Source organism: Martes martes, assembly GCF_963455335.1.
Source record: "Martes martes genome assembly, chromosome: 17".
In the NCBI taxonomy this organism is placed as follows: Eukaryota; Metazoa; Chordata; class Mammalia; order Carnivora; family Mustelidae; genus Martes; species Martes martes.
In genome coordinates, this window is record NC_137905.1 from 52370883 (window position 1) to 52387442 (window position 16560).

General features: G+C 57.5%; 3 protein-coding genes across 6 annotated transcripts in view; 2 read left to right on the forward strand and 1 right to left on the reverse strand.

The window, feature by feature from the left end:
* MYBPC2 (myosin binding protein C2) overlaps window positions 1-3881 on the forward strand; it is a 26338-nt gene extending 22457 nt beyond the window's left edge. The window contains exons 26-28 of one of the 3 annotated variants that reach the window (XM_080827930.1): window positions 89-225; window positions 1543-1729; window positions 3063-3881. In XM_080827930.1, the coding sequence (XP_080684056.1) occupies window positions 89-225; window positions 1543-1729; window positions 3063-3073 (335 nt within the window). In that variant the 3' untranslated portion in view covers window positions 3074-3881. The remainder of the gene's footprint in view (window positions 1-88; window positions 226-1542; window positions 1730-3062) is intronic. The other 2 variants (XM_080827931.1, XM_080827932.1) reach the window with 2 other exon arrangements.
* GARIN5A (golgi associated RAB2 interactor 5A) lies at window positions 3686-8798 on the reverse strand. Its single transcript, XM_080827933.1, has 5 exons — window positions 8617-8798; window positions 8283-8401; window positions 7802-7932; window positions 4466-4736; window positions 3686-3856 (listed from the first exon to the last, which is right to left on the reverse strand). Exons 1-5 carry the CDS (start codon window positions 8675-8677, stop codon window positions 3800-3802), a joined length of 639 nt encoding a protein of 212 aa, XP_080684059.1. The 5' UTR covers window positions 8678-8798; the 3' UTR covers window positions 3686-3799.
* Window positions 8799-8962: 164 nt separating this feature from the next.
* Window positions 8963-15566, forward strand: EMC10 (ER membrane protein complex subunit 10). Of its 2 annotated transcripts, none has more exons than XM_080827939.1 (7): window positions 8963-9089; window positions 10233-10305; window positions 11229-11338; window positions 12226-12330; window positions 12666-12847; window positions 13009-13102; window positions 14373-15566. In XM_080827939.1, the coding sequence occupies exons 1-7, from the start codon at window positions 8976-8978 to the stop codon at window positions 14481-14483; spliced, it is 789 nt and encodes a 262-aa protein (XP_080684065.1). In that variant the 5' UTR covers window positions 8963-8975; the 3' UTR covers window positions 14484-15566. The 2 variants fall into 2 exon arrangements, with proteins under 2 accessions (XP_080684065.1, XP_080684066.1); XM_080827940.1 differs by lacking the exon at window positions 14373-15566 and adding an exon at window positions 14057-14254.
* Window positions 15567-16560: the final 994 nt, after the last annotated feature.

A 16560-nucleotide genomic window follows, 5' to 3' on the forward strand; every position in this document is an offset into this window, starting at 1 on the left:
TCAAACCAGATGGCACCCGGTGACTGAGGAGAGGCAGTCAGGGGTCAGTCCAGATGGGCACCTGACAGGTGCACCTCCCTTTCCCCAGGTATCACCTACAAGCCGCTTGAGTACAAGGAACATGACTTCCGAACACCTCCCAAGTTCCTGACGCCTCTACCAGACCGGGTGGTCGTGGCTGGTTACGCTGCTGCCCTCAACTGCGCAGTCAGAGGCCACCCAAAGGTGCCGTGTGTGTGCACGTGCATGTGCGTGCGTGGATGTGTGTGTGCGACCCTAGAGGGACGTCTTCACCCAGATCCAGCCATACTACCTCCTTCCCCCTGACTTCTCTCTCCTCTGCTCATGCGATTTACTCGCTTTTAACCCACTTCCTGCCTCTCCCCCCTTCAAGCAGAGCCCAAGTCTCATAATTACACTCCAGCTTCCCTCGGAAACTGAAGACTTTGGCAGGAGCCGGGGGGAGGTCTGGACCCCCAGGGCTCCCTGGCAGCTTCTGTCCCGTCCAGTTTCCTGGCCGCTGTTGGGAATGTGGACACTTGCAACCTTGAGTTCCAGTGACTCACCTGGGCCAGGGGCTGGCAAAAGAGGGCTCTCTTTTCTGCTTGTCACCAGGATCTCTAAATCAAATGTTATTGGGATGCGGCTGTGCACGCTTCAGAGCCTGAAATAATGACTACCTGGCCCTTTACAGATGAAGTTTGCCGGCCTCTGGTCCAACTCCAAGTTTTCCGCTTCAGCCCCCGGAGGCCCCCCGTGGATTCATTAGTTCTCCTCCTCCATCGACGTCCACCCACTTTGTTCGCTAACTGTAACTCCTTCATTCATTCCGTTCATTTACTCGCCTACCAAGCCATTCGTTTCCTCGGCTCATTTATTCTCCCCATTTGCACTCTTAACGTCACTCACGCATGCGGTCTGTTCATACGCTCAGCACACGTTTTCAGAGGCTGTGTGTGTCGGTGAGCTGGACGGGAAGTTCCTGAATGTTGGGGGAGACTGACATGAATCTGAAGTCATGCACATGACGACGACACTACGAAGGGTGGGATGCATGTCAGAGCGCTGAGGGTAGTTGCGAATGTACAGCCGCAGCCCAGGGGCCTGAGAGGACATGTGAGCAGAGACCTGAAAGATAAGCCAGTGCTGATTAGGGGGAGAGAGGAGGGAAAAGCAGTACTGGAAGAGGGACCAGCCGGTGCGCCAAGGTCCTGGGATGGGAGCCTGTTGAGTCTGTTTGAGGAAAAACGAGGCGGCCCGTGTGGATGGAGCAGAGGGAGCGAGCGACAGGATGGGGAGAGGGCAGAAGAGTAATGGGACCAAATTGCATAGGGTTCTGTGGGCCACGACAGAGCGTGAGCTCTTCCTCTCACGAAGAGGATTCTGAGAGTCAGAGAGGAGAAATGACTAGTCCAAGGTCATCAATCAAAATCAGGTGGCAGGACAGCCAAGAATTGCATCCAGATCTGCCTTCCAAAGCCCACTTTGCCATCACCCGGGGACCTTCCCTAAGCTGGCCTCTTCTCCCACTCCACTCAACAGCCGAAGGTGGTCTGGATGAAGAACCAAATGGAAATCCGTGAAGACCCCAAATTCCTGATAACCAACTACCAGGGAATCCTGACACTCAACATCCGCCGCCCGTCTCCCTTTGATGCGGGGACCTACTCCTGTAGGGCTGTCAACGAGCTGGGGGAGGCGCTGGCCGAGTGCAAGCTGGAAGTCCGAGGTGAGTGCCCTGCCTGGCTGCCCCGAACCCCTTCACCCCCCCTCTCCCACACAGGGACCTGGAGGCCCCGGGCCCGAGCTGTGTGGAGGGCAGAGCCCAGTCATCCCGGTGCCCCTAGGTGTGTAACGGGGAAGCCGGATTCAGACCCCTCCAAGAATGATGCAGGGTGACGTGTGCACAGGGCACTGTAGGGGTGGGGCTGGGGAGCACCTGATCCGGCCGTGGCAGTCATCTGAGGAAGTTTTCAAGAAGGAGTTGAAGGACAGATAAGAGGTGAATGAGCTGGAGAAGAGCTGGCAGGTGATCACCAAGGCCCTGCTGGGCCTGGCCTGTGTGGGGAGAGGTGCAGGTACCCAGAAAAATGCCTCTTCTCCCCAGGCTCTGTCCCTCCCGTCCCTTCCTACCTCCCCCCACCAGCCCCACCCTGATCACTTCTTCCTCTGGAATTCTTGCCTGGCCTCCCTGCCTCCCATCTTTCCCTCCAGCCCACCCTGCACAGGGCCCCAGGGGCTGTAGGGGGTTATCCGGGGCTGACTTGCCCCTCTCCTGCCCGTGGCCCTCCCCAGGTTCCCCAGCAGCTCTGAAGCCTCTCAGCCTGGTGTCCATGGTCCTGCGCCTTCTCCCATGCGCCCCGCTCTGGCCTCATGTACCCCGTTTTCCTCAACACTGTTCCAGCCACACCAAGCTGTTGGCAGTTGGACAAACTGGCTGTGGTTTCTCTTGTCCCTAGGACTTTGCACATGCCATTCCCTCTACCTGGAATGCTTTTCCTCACCTCCTCTGCCTTGGGCTCCAGCCCATCAAACATCTGCCAGTCCAGGCTCACTGGAGTAGCCGCTACCCAAGTCCCTCAGATGTGACTGGTAGAAACACGGGCTTCCAGGGTCCCTCCCCAGTTGTGACTCCCCCTGGCCCTGATGACTGCCCAGAAGACAGATGTGACCATAGACTCTTAACAAGCGAGACCATCTCCGCAGCCTTACTGGCTGTCATTAAGAACACTGCTCTTCCAGGCTGAGCCAATTTGTAATGTTTTGCTATCCCCTTTATTAATTATTGAATCAGCTCGGAAATATCCCTACTTTGGGATTCCAGTGACAGCTTGTCACTGGCAGCTTAGAAATCCCTGATCAGAACATCCCAGTCTGGGGTTCAAAGACACAGGTATTGCCCGCACCATGACAGTGGTTTCACTGCCCCACTGAGACGTGAAGGACCCACGTGCTCCCCCTGCTGGCCCTGCAAATCCAGGGGCAAAGGAGCCTGGGGGTGGGGCACAGGGACTTGGGAAGCCCACCCCACCTTACCCGCTCTTTTCTCATTTCCCCTGCAGTGCCACAGTGAGACTGTCTTCCACCTGCCGAAGTAATTGGCTGCTGGGTCCTAACCTGGACCTCCCTGAACACTGTTTCCCTATTTCCTCCCACCTCCTCCCTATTTCCCTACTATTATCTTCCCAAGACAAGATAATAGTCTTGTCTACAACCTGTGTGTGTCTGTCCTTCTTGAATCTCTAGCTCCACTGCCTTCTTCCTGTAGGGGGTTAGTCACCTGGGGGTGGGTGATGGGGACAGCAGGTCGGGATGGTAACCATGATAAGACAGCCCTGATGAAACAGACCACGTTGAGGCTGCCATCTTGGAATGGCTACTTTAGTGATGCTACCATGTTGCCATGGCAATTACAAGTCTCAGGTGAGCCAAGATCTCATAGAGGAAGCCCTCTGGGACTAGCTACTATGAATGGGGAGGAGGCAGGCAGGCTGCAGTGGCAGCTACAATGAGTTAAAGAGGAAACAAAGCCCAGATGGGGAAGACCACTCTAGTGAGGTCGCCGTGACGGAATGGTGGGCACTAGGTCTCATGGTGGCCCCAGGAGCCACACATGATGAACCGAACACCATGTGGAGGCAGCCAAGTTGAACTGGTGATGTTGACAAAAGTGCTCATGACCTGCTTGTTGGTTCTTAAGTGGCCGATCTTTATTAACTTTAATAATTCATCTTTCTGGCCCTGAGATAGGGTACTTTGATCTCTGGTCCTTTGGTGACCTCATGGGTATTGGGAGGAATCAGAGTCCCCAGAGCTCCGAGGTCTGTGGGTCAAGTCTGGCTTCCATGGCTTGAAGCTGGGTATAAGAAAGAATGTGTCTCAGAGGCCTCGACCTGTGGATGTATCGGCAGTTTGCGGGTGGGTAGGTGGGGTGACTTTGTACTTACCTGGAAGGTGGGGGGAGTGGGAAGACACCCCACAGGTTTCAATGCTCCCACCTTCAAAGACTGGTGTTCCTCTCCTCCCCCTGGCCTTATAGGGAACTGGACATCCGGTTTGGCCCACCCTAGCCCTTCTGGGCCCAGGTGTCCCTCCCCCATATCCCACTGAAGTAGGTCAAGGGGAGAGAGGCTGGGGGATGGGGGTGCCCAGTTAAGAAACTTGGCTCGTGTCCCCAGCCCTGCCCTGCCTTGAGATCTTGCTGTCTCTACACAGAGATTTCATACCCTTTCAGGATTCAGGAGTGAGGCCTTCCTTGGCGCCCTGCGCTCTCAACACAGGAATCCAGGCCCCCAGCCGCTCCCACACACTCAGTAGTCCAGGTTCCCAGCCCTAGCTCAGGGTCGTCCAAATTTCCAGCTGCTTCCTCCACCCCCCCGCCCCCCGCCCCAACCCCGGAGTCCAGCCCCAGCCACGCCCTCTCCCCGCCCCTCCTCCTCCTCAGCATCCCCGCCCCTCCTCCCACCTCCTCCCGCTCTATCAGGTCGTAGTCCTCGTCGTCCTCGTCGTCTTCATCCTCCACCGGCGAGTACTCCTGCGTGAAAGGCACGGCTCCCTCGGCCGAATGGAAACGCAGTCGGTAGAGCAGCCGCACCCACTGGCCGAACTCGCGGTCTCGGCTCTCGGCCGGGGCCCGCAGCTGCAGGTAGAAGGCGCGGCCGGTGCGGAACTTGACCTTGAGCTGCCAGCGGCTTTCGTCGTGGACGAAGAGCTGGACGAACTGCAAGGGGAACAACCTGGGAGGGCGGAGGGGGCAGCGTCAGGTTCGGACGCTCCGTGGCTCGGCAGCCTTGCCATCCCGGGCGCCTTCAGGGTCGGGGTCGCCCACCCCAACGCCCCTCTCTCAGCCCAGAGACAGTCCCTTTTCACTTTCTCTGCCTCTTGAATTTTTTCCATCCCCACATTTCTTCCATCCCCACAGTACCTCTGTGTCTCCCGCTGGTCCTTCTAATAGGTAGCCGCCTTCTTGAGATTTCCAGCTGGATATGAGAATGACATCGGACCCATAACAGGTCCAACGACCAAATTCCTGACCTCCCCAACTCAAACCTGCTCCTCTTGCCTTCCGCATCCTAACTGCATCCTCCCACTTGCTCCGTCAGAAGTCGTGGGGTTGCTCCTGACCCCACGGTGCTCTCATATCCTCATCCAATCCTGCCACCAAATCCTGACAGCTCCACCGTTAAAATGCCACCGTCTCCAGGATCCGGCTACTTCTAACCCCTGCCGCCACCAGCCGGGGCCCACCACCCGCCCAGGCAGCGGCCTCAGCCTTCACCGCTCCGTTCCCATGCGGCCGCCAGAGGGCGCCGGCCAACACCCGAGTTCACGTCCCTCCGGTGACTCCTGTGGCTCCGAGAAAAGGCAAGGTCCCTCCGCACCTTGACCTTGGCCCCGCAGGATCCGCCTCCTCTGTTTACCTCTCTGCTCACTCCCCTCGCTCACTCAGCCCCAGCAACACCAGCCTCGTTGTTCCATAAACCTACCAGGGGAGCTCCTACCTCGGACCCTGGGTCAGGGCCGGAATCTTCCTCCAGCCAGCCCCATGGCTTGGCCACTTAATCTTGTCTTTCTCAAGAGGCGCCTTCTCTCTGGGGAAGGTGTTTTACCACCCTGTCCACCCTTGCAGTCCTCTCCACCCCCTCTGCCCCATCTGTCTCCACAAACCTTACCCCCTTGGACAAATTGTCATTTATTCTGTTTGCCTTCCCAGAGCGGGAGTTTGAAGGCAGAGATTTTGATCTCATTTTGTTCACTGCTGCTCCCAGAGTACCCAGGGCTCACACATGGTCGGTGCTCAGTGGATGCTTGTTGAGAGGGTGGATCATTTGGCCCAAGCCACACAGCAGGGATTTGGACCCAAGTCTTATCCACGACAGGTCAGCCATATACCACCCTCTGGCCCGGCAATGCTACCTCTGGGGACAAACACCCTCATGCCCGTGCGCATGGACGCCCTCTGCCTACCGTACTGGCTGCAATCCCAAGTCACCGGGCACCACTGTCCCTCAGTAGGTGGCTTCATCTCTTTATGACATTCCCAAGTGGCAGAATAACAGTTGACATTTACAAGGCGCTGACCCCTTGCCAGAGGCTGTTCCAAGCGCTTCACAAACATCTCAGTTATCCCCTGACAGCCCGGGAAGGTGGGCTCTCCTCTAATCCCCATGTTCCAGATGGGGAAATCGAGGCACAGACAGGTGGGGAATTTGGCCAAAGCCAGTGAAGAAGAGGTGAAGTCAGGATTTGAACCCAGGCAGGATGGTAACAGCACGAGATGAAAGCTTGGCGTCCAAGCTCGTGTATGTCCAGAAGAGGATGTGGGGCTTGTACTTATGTTGATATAAAGTGAATGCTGATACAGTGCTGATGAGGGAATGAGCAGAGAGGAAAAGTAGCATGCACCTGCCCCTGGTTTTAAAGGAAGGGTGAACACCCATAATATGCTTATAGAATGGGCCCAGGCCAGCTCCGGGCTGCAAGCTGGAAGTGAGGGACTAGGGACTGGTGAGTCTTGATGCTTTATTTGCAGAGCAAGTTTGGTGCTTTTACCTTGACGGTATGTTTTTTGGGGGGGATGGTGTTGAAGGGGTTCCAAGCACCCCTTGGCATGTCATTAGTGTCCCTCCCACTGCAGCTCACCACTCAGTGAGCGGTGAGGTCGATTGGTGGGACAGATTAGCACTGAAAGGAAAAGAAGCAGTGTAGAAGCGAAAATGCCCCCGTGCGCCGTAAGGTGTCAGCACACCGCTTTGTGGAATGTTCTAAACTTATACAGGGGGGATACATTAAAGGCTGTAAGTAGCCTTCATTTAGTTGAGGTCAGAATCAGATTCTGCCACCAAGTGGGTTGCAAAAGAACTTTTTAGGTTTCAGAACTGCAGACAAAGAACTGTGGACCCCTGTGTGTATGTGTGTGATGTAAGTCTTTCTTTCCTTTCCTCCCTTTCTCTCTTTAACTGTGAGATGTAATCAAAAAAGTGAAAGCCACTGGCAGAATGCTGTTATAGTATACTACACGTATGTACATGTTTTGTTATTGGCAGCTGGAGCTGGAGGCAGGAGCCTGGGATGGGCGAAAGGTGTTATTTTGTGCTTTGTAGGTTTTGTACCTTGATGTGTATTTGCATTCCTTTTTCAGTGAGAAAACGAAAGACCTGTAGGGCTTGTGTTTAGTGTGGCACTGGAGCTCAAGAGTCATGAGGTCAGGGGCGCCTGGCCGGCTGGGATCTAGCCCCGAGCCAGGCTCCCTTCTTGCTCTCCCTCTCCGTCTCCCTCTGCCATTCCCCCTGCTTATGCTCTCTGGCTCTATCTCTTTGTCAAATAAACAAAATCTTAAAAAAAAAAAAAAAAAGGAATCATGAGGTCAATAATCCCAACCCAACCTCTGAACCACTGTGGGTCTCTGGGTAAGTGGCTCCCTTCTCTGGGCCTCAGTTTATCTCTTCAAAGGATGGGACTAAGGGGCCCCACCATATGAGTATATCAGCGATGAGATTACCTGAATGGCCTACAGCGTGCCTGGAATGCAGCAGGTGCTGCATACATGGTTATTCTCCTGATCCTTGCCAGGGTGAGGCTGAGGACTGTCCCTCTCATGTCCATCTATCTCTGATTTCTAGCCCCCATGGATTGCCCTCCCTTTGTTCTTCTGGGTGTACAGCAGGCCACAGCGGGCTGGCAGCTATCCAAGACTCCTGGCCTGGGAGTCATCTGTGTGAGAGGAGGTGCTGCAGGGAGGGGGCCCAGGATGCCCAGAGCTGGGGAAGGAGGAGGTCTAGGCTGGGATGGGGGCAGTCACCCAAAGAGCTGCAGGCGTCCGTTATCCTTGGCAGGGCCGGCCAGCAGCAACAGGTCTGGGAGTTCCAGGGCTGGACTGGAGGCTGCCACCCCCATGGTGACCTTGTTGGCGACTTCTCCTAACCGGGTCACCTGGGGCCAGGGATTAGAGGTTAGAAGGCAGATAGATGGAAGGCAGGAATGGTGGGGTTAAGGGTCATGAGCCAAGTGTATTAAACACTGAGTCTGAGGTCAGACATCCTGGGGTCAGAAGTCAAGAGTTATCCAGGTGTGAAGTCAGGGAAAATGAACCAAGGGAATCAGAGGCCAGGGTTCACAGAGAAGCTAAAGGTCTAGAGGCATGGGGGTGGGGGTTGATCCAGAATGCCGGGAGATGAACGTTATGGGAGAATGGTCAGAAGTTGGCAGATCAGGGGTTCCCCAAGTCAGGAGGTCAGGGCTCAAGGTAAGGCTCGGTGTCAGGGGCTTCTGGGGCTCCACACCTGCACAAAGTTGCTCTCAAAGATGGGGAAGTCTCGCAGCTGGTCGAACTCGCCGCTCAGGAGGTGGCGTTGGAGCCGTCCGGGTCGGCCCGTAGGATAGCCCGGAACCAGGGGGCATTCTAGAGGGGCAAAGTTCAGGGGTCTAGTCCAGGAGACTGGGCCGGGGGCCCCTCCAGCTCGCAGGGCCCAGGAAGTCCCGCTCTGCCAGTAGGGGAATCCTGGCCATCAGTTTTCTCAACGCCAGCCCCATCCCTCACCTGGTTCCCTCACCTGGTCCAAGCCAGTCAGGCCCGGCTCCGCCTCTCACCTGCCATCCCACCTGGTCCCTCCTCACCTGTTCCACTGGGGGCCGGCTTAATCTCGTGCCCCCGCATCATCGCAACGCCCCGCCCCATGGGGAGAGCGGAGGGAGGTGCCGGCAGAGAAAACGGGTGGGTGGTGCCGCGGGCTCTACACGTCACAACGCGGCGGACCAGGCTTAAACGTCACCGAAGAAACGCCCGTCGTTGTGACGTCATCATAGGGGGGCGGTGCCCAGATACCTGGATGAAGCTACCGCCACCGGGCTGGCGTCAGACCCCGGTAGGGGGAGGGCGCTAGGGCGCAGGCGCGAAGAGCTGGCGCAGGCGCTTGCGCGGCAAGCTCCCAGCGCTCGGCTCTTTCCCTCCCCTGGCCTGATGGGAAGCGGTCAAAATGGCGGCGGTCGGTGCGGTGGCTACTCGACTCCTCCTGCTATTGCTAATGGCAGCAGCAGTCCCCAGCCGGGCCCGGGGCAGTGGCTGCCGGTCCGGGGCCGCTCTGCGGGGGGTGAGTAGTCATTGGTTCTGCACAGGGGGCGGCGCTGACGGAAAGCTTGGGTCTCGGGTGTTTAGGTCCGGTAGAGTGGGAAGGAGGTATTGCAGGGCCAAGAGAGGAGAAGACGTGAAAGTGAGTATAGTTAGGAAGGCTCTAGCTCGTGAGTATGCATGAGAGGGTGGGGCTCGGATGGATTGGCGCTGGGCTTTCGGTGCTTAAAAAACGAGGATGCGCCGAAGGAGGTTGGGGCAAGAACCCAGTGTTAACGTTGGAACGCCGGGAATCCGCAGTCGTTAAATATGCATGAGGAGGTGTGGCCCTGGCGAGCTTTTGCAAATGAGACGTAGGGGCGGCTAAAACGAAAACAGCGGAGAGGCTCTGGAGAGATAGGATAGGTGCTTCTTGCATATGCATGAGGAGGGCGGGATCTTGAGTTGGAGGATTAAAATCTGGACACGGGGTTGCGCAGGTGTGAGGGTTGCGTAGGTGCAAGGGCGTGGTTGGAGGATGCAGAGGTAGGAGAAATTTGAATTTGGAGAAGTGGACGGCGTGGAGTCTTAGGAGCCTTAGCCTAAGGAGCGTCTTTGTTGTGGCTGTTAAGGTGTAACCGAGGCCTCTTGTAGAGGCGCCTGGGTGGCTCAGTGTTAAGCCTCTGCTTTAGGCTCAGGTCATGATCTCAGAGTCCTGGGATCAAGCCCCACATCAGGCTCGGCAGGAAGCCTGCTTCTCCCTCTCCCGCTCCCGCTGCTTGTGTTCCCTCTCTGTCTCTCTCTCTTTCTGTCAAATAAATAAATAAAATCTTAAAAAAAAAAAAGGCCACTTGTATAGGTTAGGAAGGAATCTCAGGTATCCTTTAACCCACGAATGTTTACGATGCTAGGCATGAAGATAGTTGCCTTGGAACTGGAGATGGTTGCCTTGGAAACAAGGTTACACATCTTTGCAGGCTTTGGGTTTCTGGGGACCATCCAGATCATGAATTTTCATGAAATGGGCGGTTCCCGTTGGAATCGCGGTGGACAGGTGTCAGTGTTTGGATATGCATATGAAAGTAAGGTTCCTCTTTCAGCCTGAGTCTGTCTTGGGGTCCGGAGGTCCTGCCTTCTGCCGTGGGCTCTGATGGTCCTCACGTGGGGACCTCTCTCTCACCTGCAGGCGGGAGCAGAAGGTCGAGAGGGTGAGGGCTGTGGCACCGTGGGGCTGCTGTTGGAGCACTCATTCGAGATCGGTGAGTCTAGCAACGTCCTAGTCTGGGTACTTAGCCAGTGTCCTGTGAAGTCAAGAACTTGGGTCTGGATGCCACCCAATGTGAGACACACCGTCCGTTTACTGAAAGCTTTGCCCCTCAGAATGTGTTTGCATTATTCCGGGAAGGTTGGGGCAGGGAGGGCATGAGAGAGAAGGAACTCTACCTTTGAATACTCCCTTTACTGTAAGACACATCCTAGTTGCCTAGGGGCAACAGTAGAGCGGACTTCTCAGACCAGTCACTCTGTGGCCTGCACTAGGGGCTGGATGTTCTGTGTGTATTCACTCTAATGCCCTCCCCGCAGTCCTGCAATGTATAGGTATTAGAGAGAGCCCCATTTTCCAGAAGGGGAAGCAGGCCCAGAGGGGCATCACACAAGGTCCTTCTGTAAGTGAATGGTAGAGCCAGGACCTGCTCTGTGGCCCAGCTTAAACAACTACGGTTCAGGTGTTCAGATGCCCAGAGCACAGAGGTCAGTACAGTCCAGAGGTCTGAGCCCCCAAACCCTGGGGCACTTATTAGAAACACTGAAGCCGGGAGCCTCCACAGACCTCCTGACTCAGACCTTGGCCTCTGCTCGGGAAAGCCCCACTGGTTCTGACATGGCCCCGTGGGTGGAAGCCCCTGTGCTCTGCAGCTGGGAGAACTGAGGCTCAGAGAGATGAGGTGATGGTCCCTGGGTCACCTGGCGAGGCAGAGGCAGGGCTTGGAAGCTGTGGCGTTCAGACATCTGCCGTCAGCTGCCCTGTGGGATAGGAGGGCGGGACGTGGCGGGGGTGCTGGGGGGGGGTCCCCACTTTGCAGGTGGAAACATGGGGGCTTGGGAGGGGGAAGCAGCCCGGTCATTGCAAGGGTCGTGGGGTTCAGTGGTGGGGTGGCTGCTGAGTCCTGACTCCCCACAGATGATAGTGCCCACTTTCGGAAGCGGGGCTCACTGCTCTGGAACCAGCAGGATGGCACTTTGTCCCTGTCGCAGCGGCAGCTCAACGAGGAGGAGCGGGGCCGGCTCCGGGTGAGCAGGGCACCCAGGGCTTGCTTGGGGTGTGGGGGGACCTGTGCCTTGGACCACGCCATGCGTGTTTCACGGCCTTTGCCCTTTGCCTGTGCCATTCCTTCTGCACAGCACATCCTTTTCTCCCATGGTTTTCATATCGTTGCTCCTCTCACTCCTCCAGGTTCAGTCAAGATGCTTTACAGTCAGTTAGGAGGAGATTTGCTCGGGAGGAGAAAGAGATCCCCGGAATGGCCACAGTTAAATAAAAGAAGGTTATTTCTGTCATAGCCCGTCCTGTGGCTTCCTCAAGGCCAGGCTCCTGCCAGGCCTGGCTTGGTTCTCCCTAGGGATGGTGCATGGAGGTGCAGTAGGCCAGAGGAAGAGAAAAATGAGGGGTAGAGAGAGAAGCCGTCTTTTGGGGGTGGCCCACAAAAGCTGCCACAGTGCACTTGCACTCTTTCCCTTTGGCCGGATGTAATTGCCCGGGAGGCTGGGGACACCGGTTTCATCGTGGGCAGGCACGTGCCGGTGGGCACCCTTCCTGTGGGAGGTAGTCCATCCTGGCCAGCCGTGCTTTGTGCTTCCCACGTGGTTCTTTGTCACAGCTGTCACTTCTGTGGCTGGGTACGGGGTGGGCCTAGGTGCAGCTGGATCCAGCTTTGAGGAAAATGTCTTGGGACTCACTTCCTCCCTGGGCTGGGCTCTACTGCACTTACAGTGGCTTCTCCCAAAGGTGGAGTACCCGGTGGCTCCTGGCCTCACTCACCAGCAGGGCCACCCACTGGGCTAGGGATGAGGGGGATGCAGGCGGGTGAGACGGGGGAAGGGTCCCCTGGGCCCAGTGGTGGTCCGGGCCTGGCAGGGGCCGCGCATTGTCCTCACTGCCACCCTCCTCTGCCCTGCAGGATGTGGCGGCCCTGAACGGCTTATACCGGGTCCGGGTTCCTCAGCGCCCTGGGGTCCCTGATGGCTCAGAAGCTGGCAGCTACGTCTCCTCTTTCGTCCCCGCGGTGAGTCAGTGATGGGACCGTCCTTGGGCCCTCCCACGTGCCCCAGCCTGGCTTCCACCATTTGCGCCCTGGCGTTTATGGACAGGGAGGACTCAGACCTGGCCTTGGCCTCAAGGGCTGGAGGGGGGATGGTCCGGGTGGTGGGCCCTTTGATGGGACAGCACAGGACCTCATGGGGAGGCTGTTGCACTTGGACTTGTGCCCGAGGGAGGGGGGAACCATGAAGAGCTTTGAGAGATCCTCTGGGCCCTGTGAGAAGGGTTGGAGGCTTGGGGGTCTTGGTGCAGGCAAGGTCTGGGTGGCAACCCTGATCCCCCGTTCCCTCTCCACCCCAGTGCTCCCTGGTGGAGTCGCACCTCTCGGACCAGCTGACGCTGCACGTGGACGTGGCTGGCAATGTGGTGGGCGTGTCAGTGGTGACGCACCCCGGGGGCTGCCGGGGCCATGAAGTGGAAGACGTGGACCTGGAACTGTTCAACACGTCTGTGCAGCTGCAGCCACCGGCCACCGCCCCAGGGTGAGGGCGCACGGGGTGTGGGTGCTCCAGGGTGCGGGTGCAGGGCAGGGGCGTGGGCAGCACCCCCCACGACCTCCGCCTCAGCCATCCTTCTGCTGCCCTTGCTGTGTCCTTGTTGGCTGACCCCGGCCCCATAGCCTCTCTCCTCCGCCCACCCCTAGTCCGGAGACCGCGGCCTTCATTGAGCGCCTGGAGATGGAGCAGGCCCAGAAGGCCAAGAACCCCCAGGAACAGAAGTCCTTCTTCGCCAAATACGTGAGTGGAGCTCTGCTTGCCCCTGGTCCCTTCCCTCCTGAGTCCCGCTCTGCCCTTCTCTCCCCCGTGGCCCTTGGCCTGTTCCTCTTCCTCCTGGCCTCCTGTGCGTGGGGCTTGCCTGTCGCCTCCAGGCCTGTCCCCTGGCACCCGGGCTGAGCCCAAGGCCTGGATGGAGTTGGGGAGGACTGTTGAGCTGTGCTCCTTGCCCCTGCCTTGGTCTGCTCCTGGCGGCGGTCACAGGGTATCCAGGCTCAGCAAATGGCCTGCCCAGAGCCAGGCCGCTCTGGGAAGCGGGGGCAGCCTCTCAGGCTGGGGGCAGGAGGGGCACAGGCCATGCTGGTGTTGAACAGAGGCCTCTCTGGAGGAAGGGCAGTCAGGAGGGCGGTGGTCAGCGGAGGGCGGTGGTCAGTACTAGGAGGGGCTGGGAGCAGGCCTGGGCTGAGACAAAGCCTAAGCTGGGCAGGTGCTGTGAGGCTGAAGAAGGGAGGGAGGCAGAGATTTCAATGGGTTGGGCGGATTTGGAAAGGAGAGGACGGGTGGGGTCCTCCAGGTGGGGCTGGGATGCCTTTGGCTTTGGGAGGGCACAGTTAGGGGAGGCAGGGCTACGGGTGGAGATGCTCAGGAGGCTGGTCTGGAGCTGGAGAGGGGCCGGGCCTGTGCTGCCAGGCTGGGGCTGGTAGGAGGAGCTGGGGGCACTGAGGCAGAAGGGTGGTCTACCCAAGACAAGGGCAGGGGACAGCAGAGGCCACTGTGGGTGGGAGGATGCCAAGCCTGACTGCCCTGAGTGTGGTATCAGCGGGGCCTCAGGTTTGCCAGCAGCTCCTGACAGCTGCACTGCGGGGAAACTGAGGCCCAGAGAGGCCAAGAACCCACTTGCCACAGCTCTGCCCTCCCCAATGGCCACAGGACCCCATGGCCACCCCTGGCCCTGACCTGTGCCCCCTCCCTCCTCAGTGGCACCTCATTCTCGGGGGGGCTGTGTTGCTCACGGCCCTGCGTCCTGCCGCCCCGGGGCCCACGCCGCCGCCGCAGGAGGCCTGAGTGAGGACTGAGCCCCCTCCCGCCTCCACCCCACCCTGCGCCCCACCAGCCCTTCCCCAACCTGTAGTGATGTAGGGGACCTGGGCCCCCTTCCCTCACGTGGCCTCCCCTTCTGCCGGCTCCCCCACCTTCCCTGCCCTGGCAGAGTCTGGCTCATACTCACTTCTCTTCTTTCTGTCTCTCTCTTTGTCTGTCTGTCCACTGTCCCATCCTCCCATCTGGCCCACAGTGGATGTACATCATTCCTGTCGTCCTGTTCCTCATGATGTCGGGAGCACCGGACGCCGGGGGCCAGGGAGGGGGCGGCGGCGGGGGTGGTGGCGGGGGCAGTGGCCGCTGAGGGCGGGGGGCATCAGCGCCTGGTCTTCTTTCATGCAGGCAACCCCCTCCTGCCAGAGTGCTCTTGTCCTTGATCATCCCAAGAAAGATTTGCTAGCTCCTCCTGTCCCCATCCGGTGATGGTAGGGGGATACTCCTCCCAGGAGTCCTTTCCCTCTGGGTGGACGGGTGGCTAGATTCTGGCGTACCCTGCCTTCCCCTGTGGTCCTTCCATAGCCCCAAAGGCTTCCTCTTGGCCACAGCATGGAGCTCGAGCTCCTGGTCCAGCTCCGACCTTGTGTTTTTCCCCCATTCCCCTGAGCCTTGTAGTTTGGGAACATGCCGAGTTCTCTCCAGCCTCTGTGCCTTTGTTCGTGGTCTTCTTCTCGCCCTGCCTGTCCCAGGCCTGGCCAGAGGGTCCCCCTAACTTGTCTGACTGGATTGGGCCACACACTTTACACCTGTCTGCCCTTGAGGGGCCTGGCACAGAGCAGGTGTGGGCTGGCTATGGGTGTCCCTTGGCCCCATTCCAGCAGCCCTGCCTTGGGACCCCGCTTCGGCCTTTATCTGCCCATGGCTCCAAGCAGGAGTTGGGGTGTCCTGCCCTGTCTGGATGCCAGGCCTCCCACAGGCTTTGGGGCATGAAGAAATGTTTAAAGTAAAAACAGAGTAATGTCTGGTAGAGTTGAGAGCAGATGATGTAAATAGAATCCCTTCCCCGGCCTGGAATGTCTTCCCTGGGACAGGCCACCAGGAGAGGACTGCTGGCCTTTCCTATTTATCATCCCACCCCGCCGATCTATTTAAAAAATACCAGCAATCTATTGAAATACATCAGTGTTTTGAAAAGGTATGACTTCCAGCAACCAAATGCAACCGTTAACTTGGTTGCAGGGAAGTTCTGATGTTCAGGCTTTATTGAATTTTACTCTTCGCTCTGTGTATTATCCAGAAACACACAGAAATGGCTGTCACGGTCGCTGAAATATCTGTGTAACGCTTTGTGGTGTTGTATGGCGGTTTATTAAACTGTTCCCCAAATGTTCAACATTTAGCTTCCTGCTGGATATGGTTATAAATAGCATGGCAGCGAGTGCTCTCCAGTCTCTCTTTGGTGAGTGTGAATTATTTCCTGGGGATGCATGACCAAAATCACGATGGCAGATTGGAAACACTTATGAGAAAGTAATGCGTTTGTGTCATTCGACTATCAAAACAACATCAAAGGTGTGTGGTGGACAGGTGTCTCCCCCAGTTGCTTTCATTTGCTTAACTTCTCCATGTGTCAGCCTGTGCTGGTGCGGGCAGGGAGGGACACATGCTCTCCTTTTTTTGTAACGCAGAAATAGCAAATCCCCTCCACCACCTCGCCCTTGCCTCTTGGCTCCTGCGCCTAATGTTCTGGAGACTTCTCCTATTGGGGGAGTGGCCTCATCCTTGCACCCCACCAGAGACCTGCGCCGGAGCTCATTCAACCTGGCCTCTACCTGCGGCTGTCACTGTTTCCCGGATGCAGATGTAACCGGGATAAAACCCCAGCAGCAGAATGACCGGCCAGAGGAAGGTGGCATTTGTATAAATGTGACCCATGTTGCTAAGTTGCCCCCATTGAGCAGATGCCGGTCACCATTCCCCCACGGCCTCGCCAGCAGATGGCTCAGACCTCTCCGTGTCGTGAGGCTCTGAACTGTGTCAGGAGGGAAGTGGAGCCCAGTAGCACCACTGGGATTTTCTGGGAACCGTTCTTGTCCTTTGCTCAAGGGCAGCATTTAGGATTTTGAATTCCTCTTGTGATTTGTCTGATGTTGCTGACGCCTCAAGCCACCCCTGTTTTCTGGAGTACACTGCAGGGGAGCTCTGCCCGCTCCAGAGGGATTCCTGCCCTGCTGCGGCCCTTTCTTTGGCCCTTCTCTCCCCTCTGACCTCGCTCCCAGGGGCCAGCCGCTCCCCGCTGCGCTGCGACAAGTGGCCTGAGAGTCCCAACAGTCCCACCGATTTGCAGTTCCGCAGTATTTTCTTCGACTGTGTTGTGTTACACACCCACCAGCAGTGGGGGTTATCATTCGACCCGTTTCTTTGTGGCTTCAATACATAAAACA

What these genes read in the sequence shown, in the direction of transcription:
- EMC10 (XM_080827939.1), top strand. Translation starts at nt 8,976, where the DNA reads ATGGCGGCGGTCGGTGCGGTGGCTACTCGACTCCTCCTGCTATTGCTA. An exon ending in AGGAGCGGGGCCGGCTCCGG is followed by an intron (nt 11,339 to 12,225) that starts GTGAGCAGGGCA and finishes TCTGCCCTGCAG; the next exon opens with GATGTGGCGGCCCTGAACGG. An exon ending in AGTCCTTCTTCGCCAAATAC is followed by an intron (nt 13,103 to 14,372) that starts GTGAGTGGAGCT and finishes TCTGGCCCACAG; the next exon opens with TGGATGTACATCATTCCTGT.
- GARIN5A (XM_080827933.1), bottom strand. Translation starts at nt 8,677, where the DNA reads ATGGGGCGGGGCGTTGCGATGATGCGGGGGCACGAGATTAAGCCGGCC. An exon ending in TTGAGAGCAACTTTGTGCAG is followed by an intron (nt 7,933 to 8,282) that starts GTGTGGAGCCCC and finishes CCCTGGCCCCAG; the next exon opens with GTGACCCGGTTAGGAGAAGT. An exon ending in GGACGCCTGCAGCTCTTTGG is followed by an intron (nt 4,737 to 7,801) that starts GTGACTGCCCCC and finishes CCGCCCTCCCAG; the next exon opens with GTTGTTCCCCTTGCAGTTCG.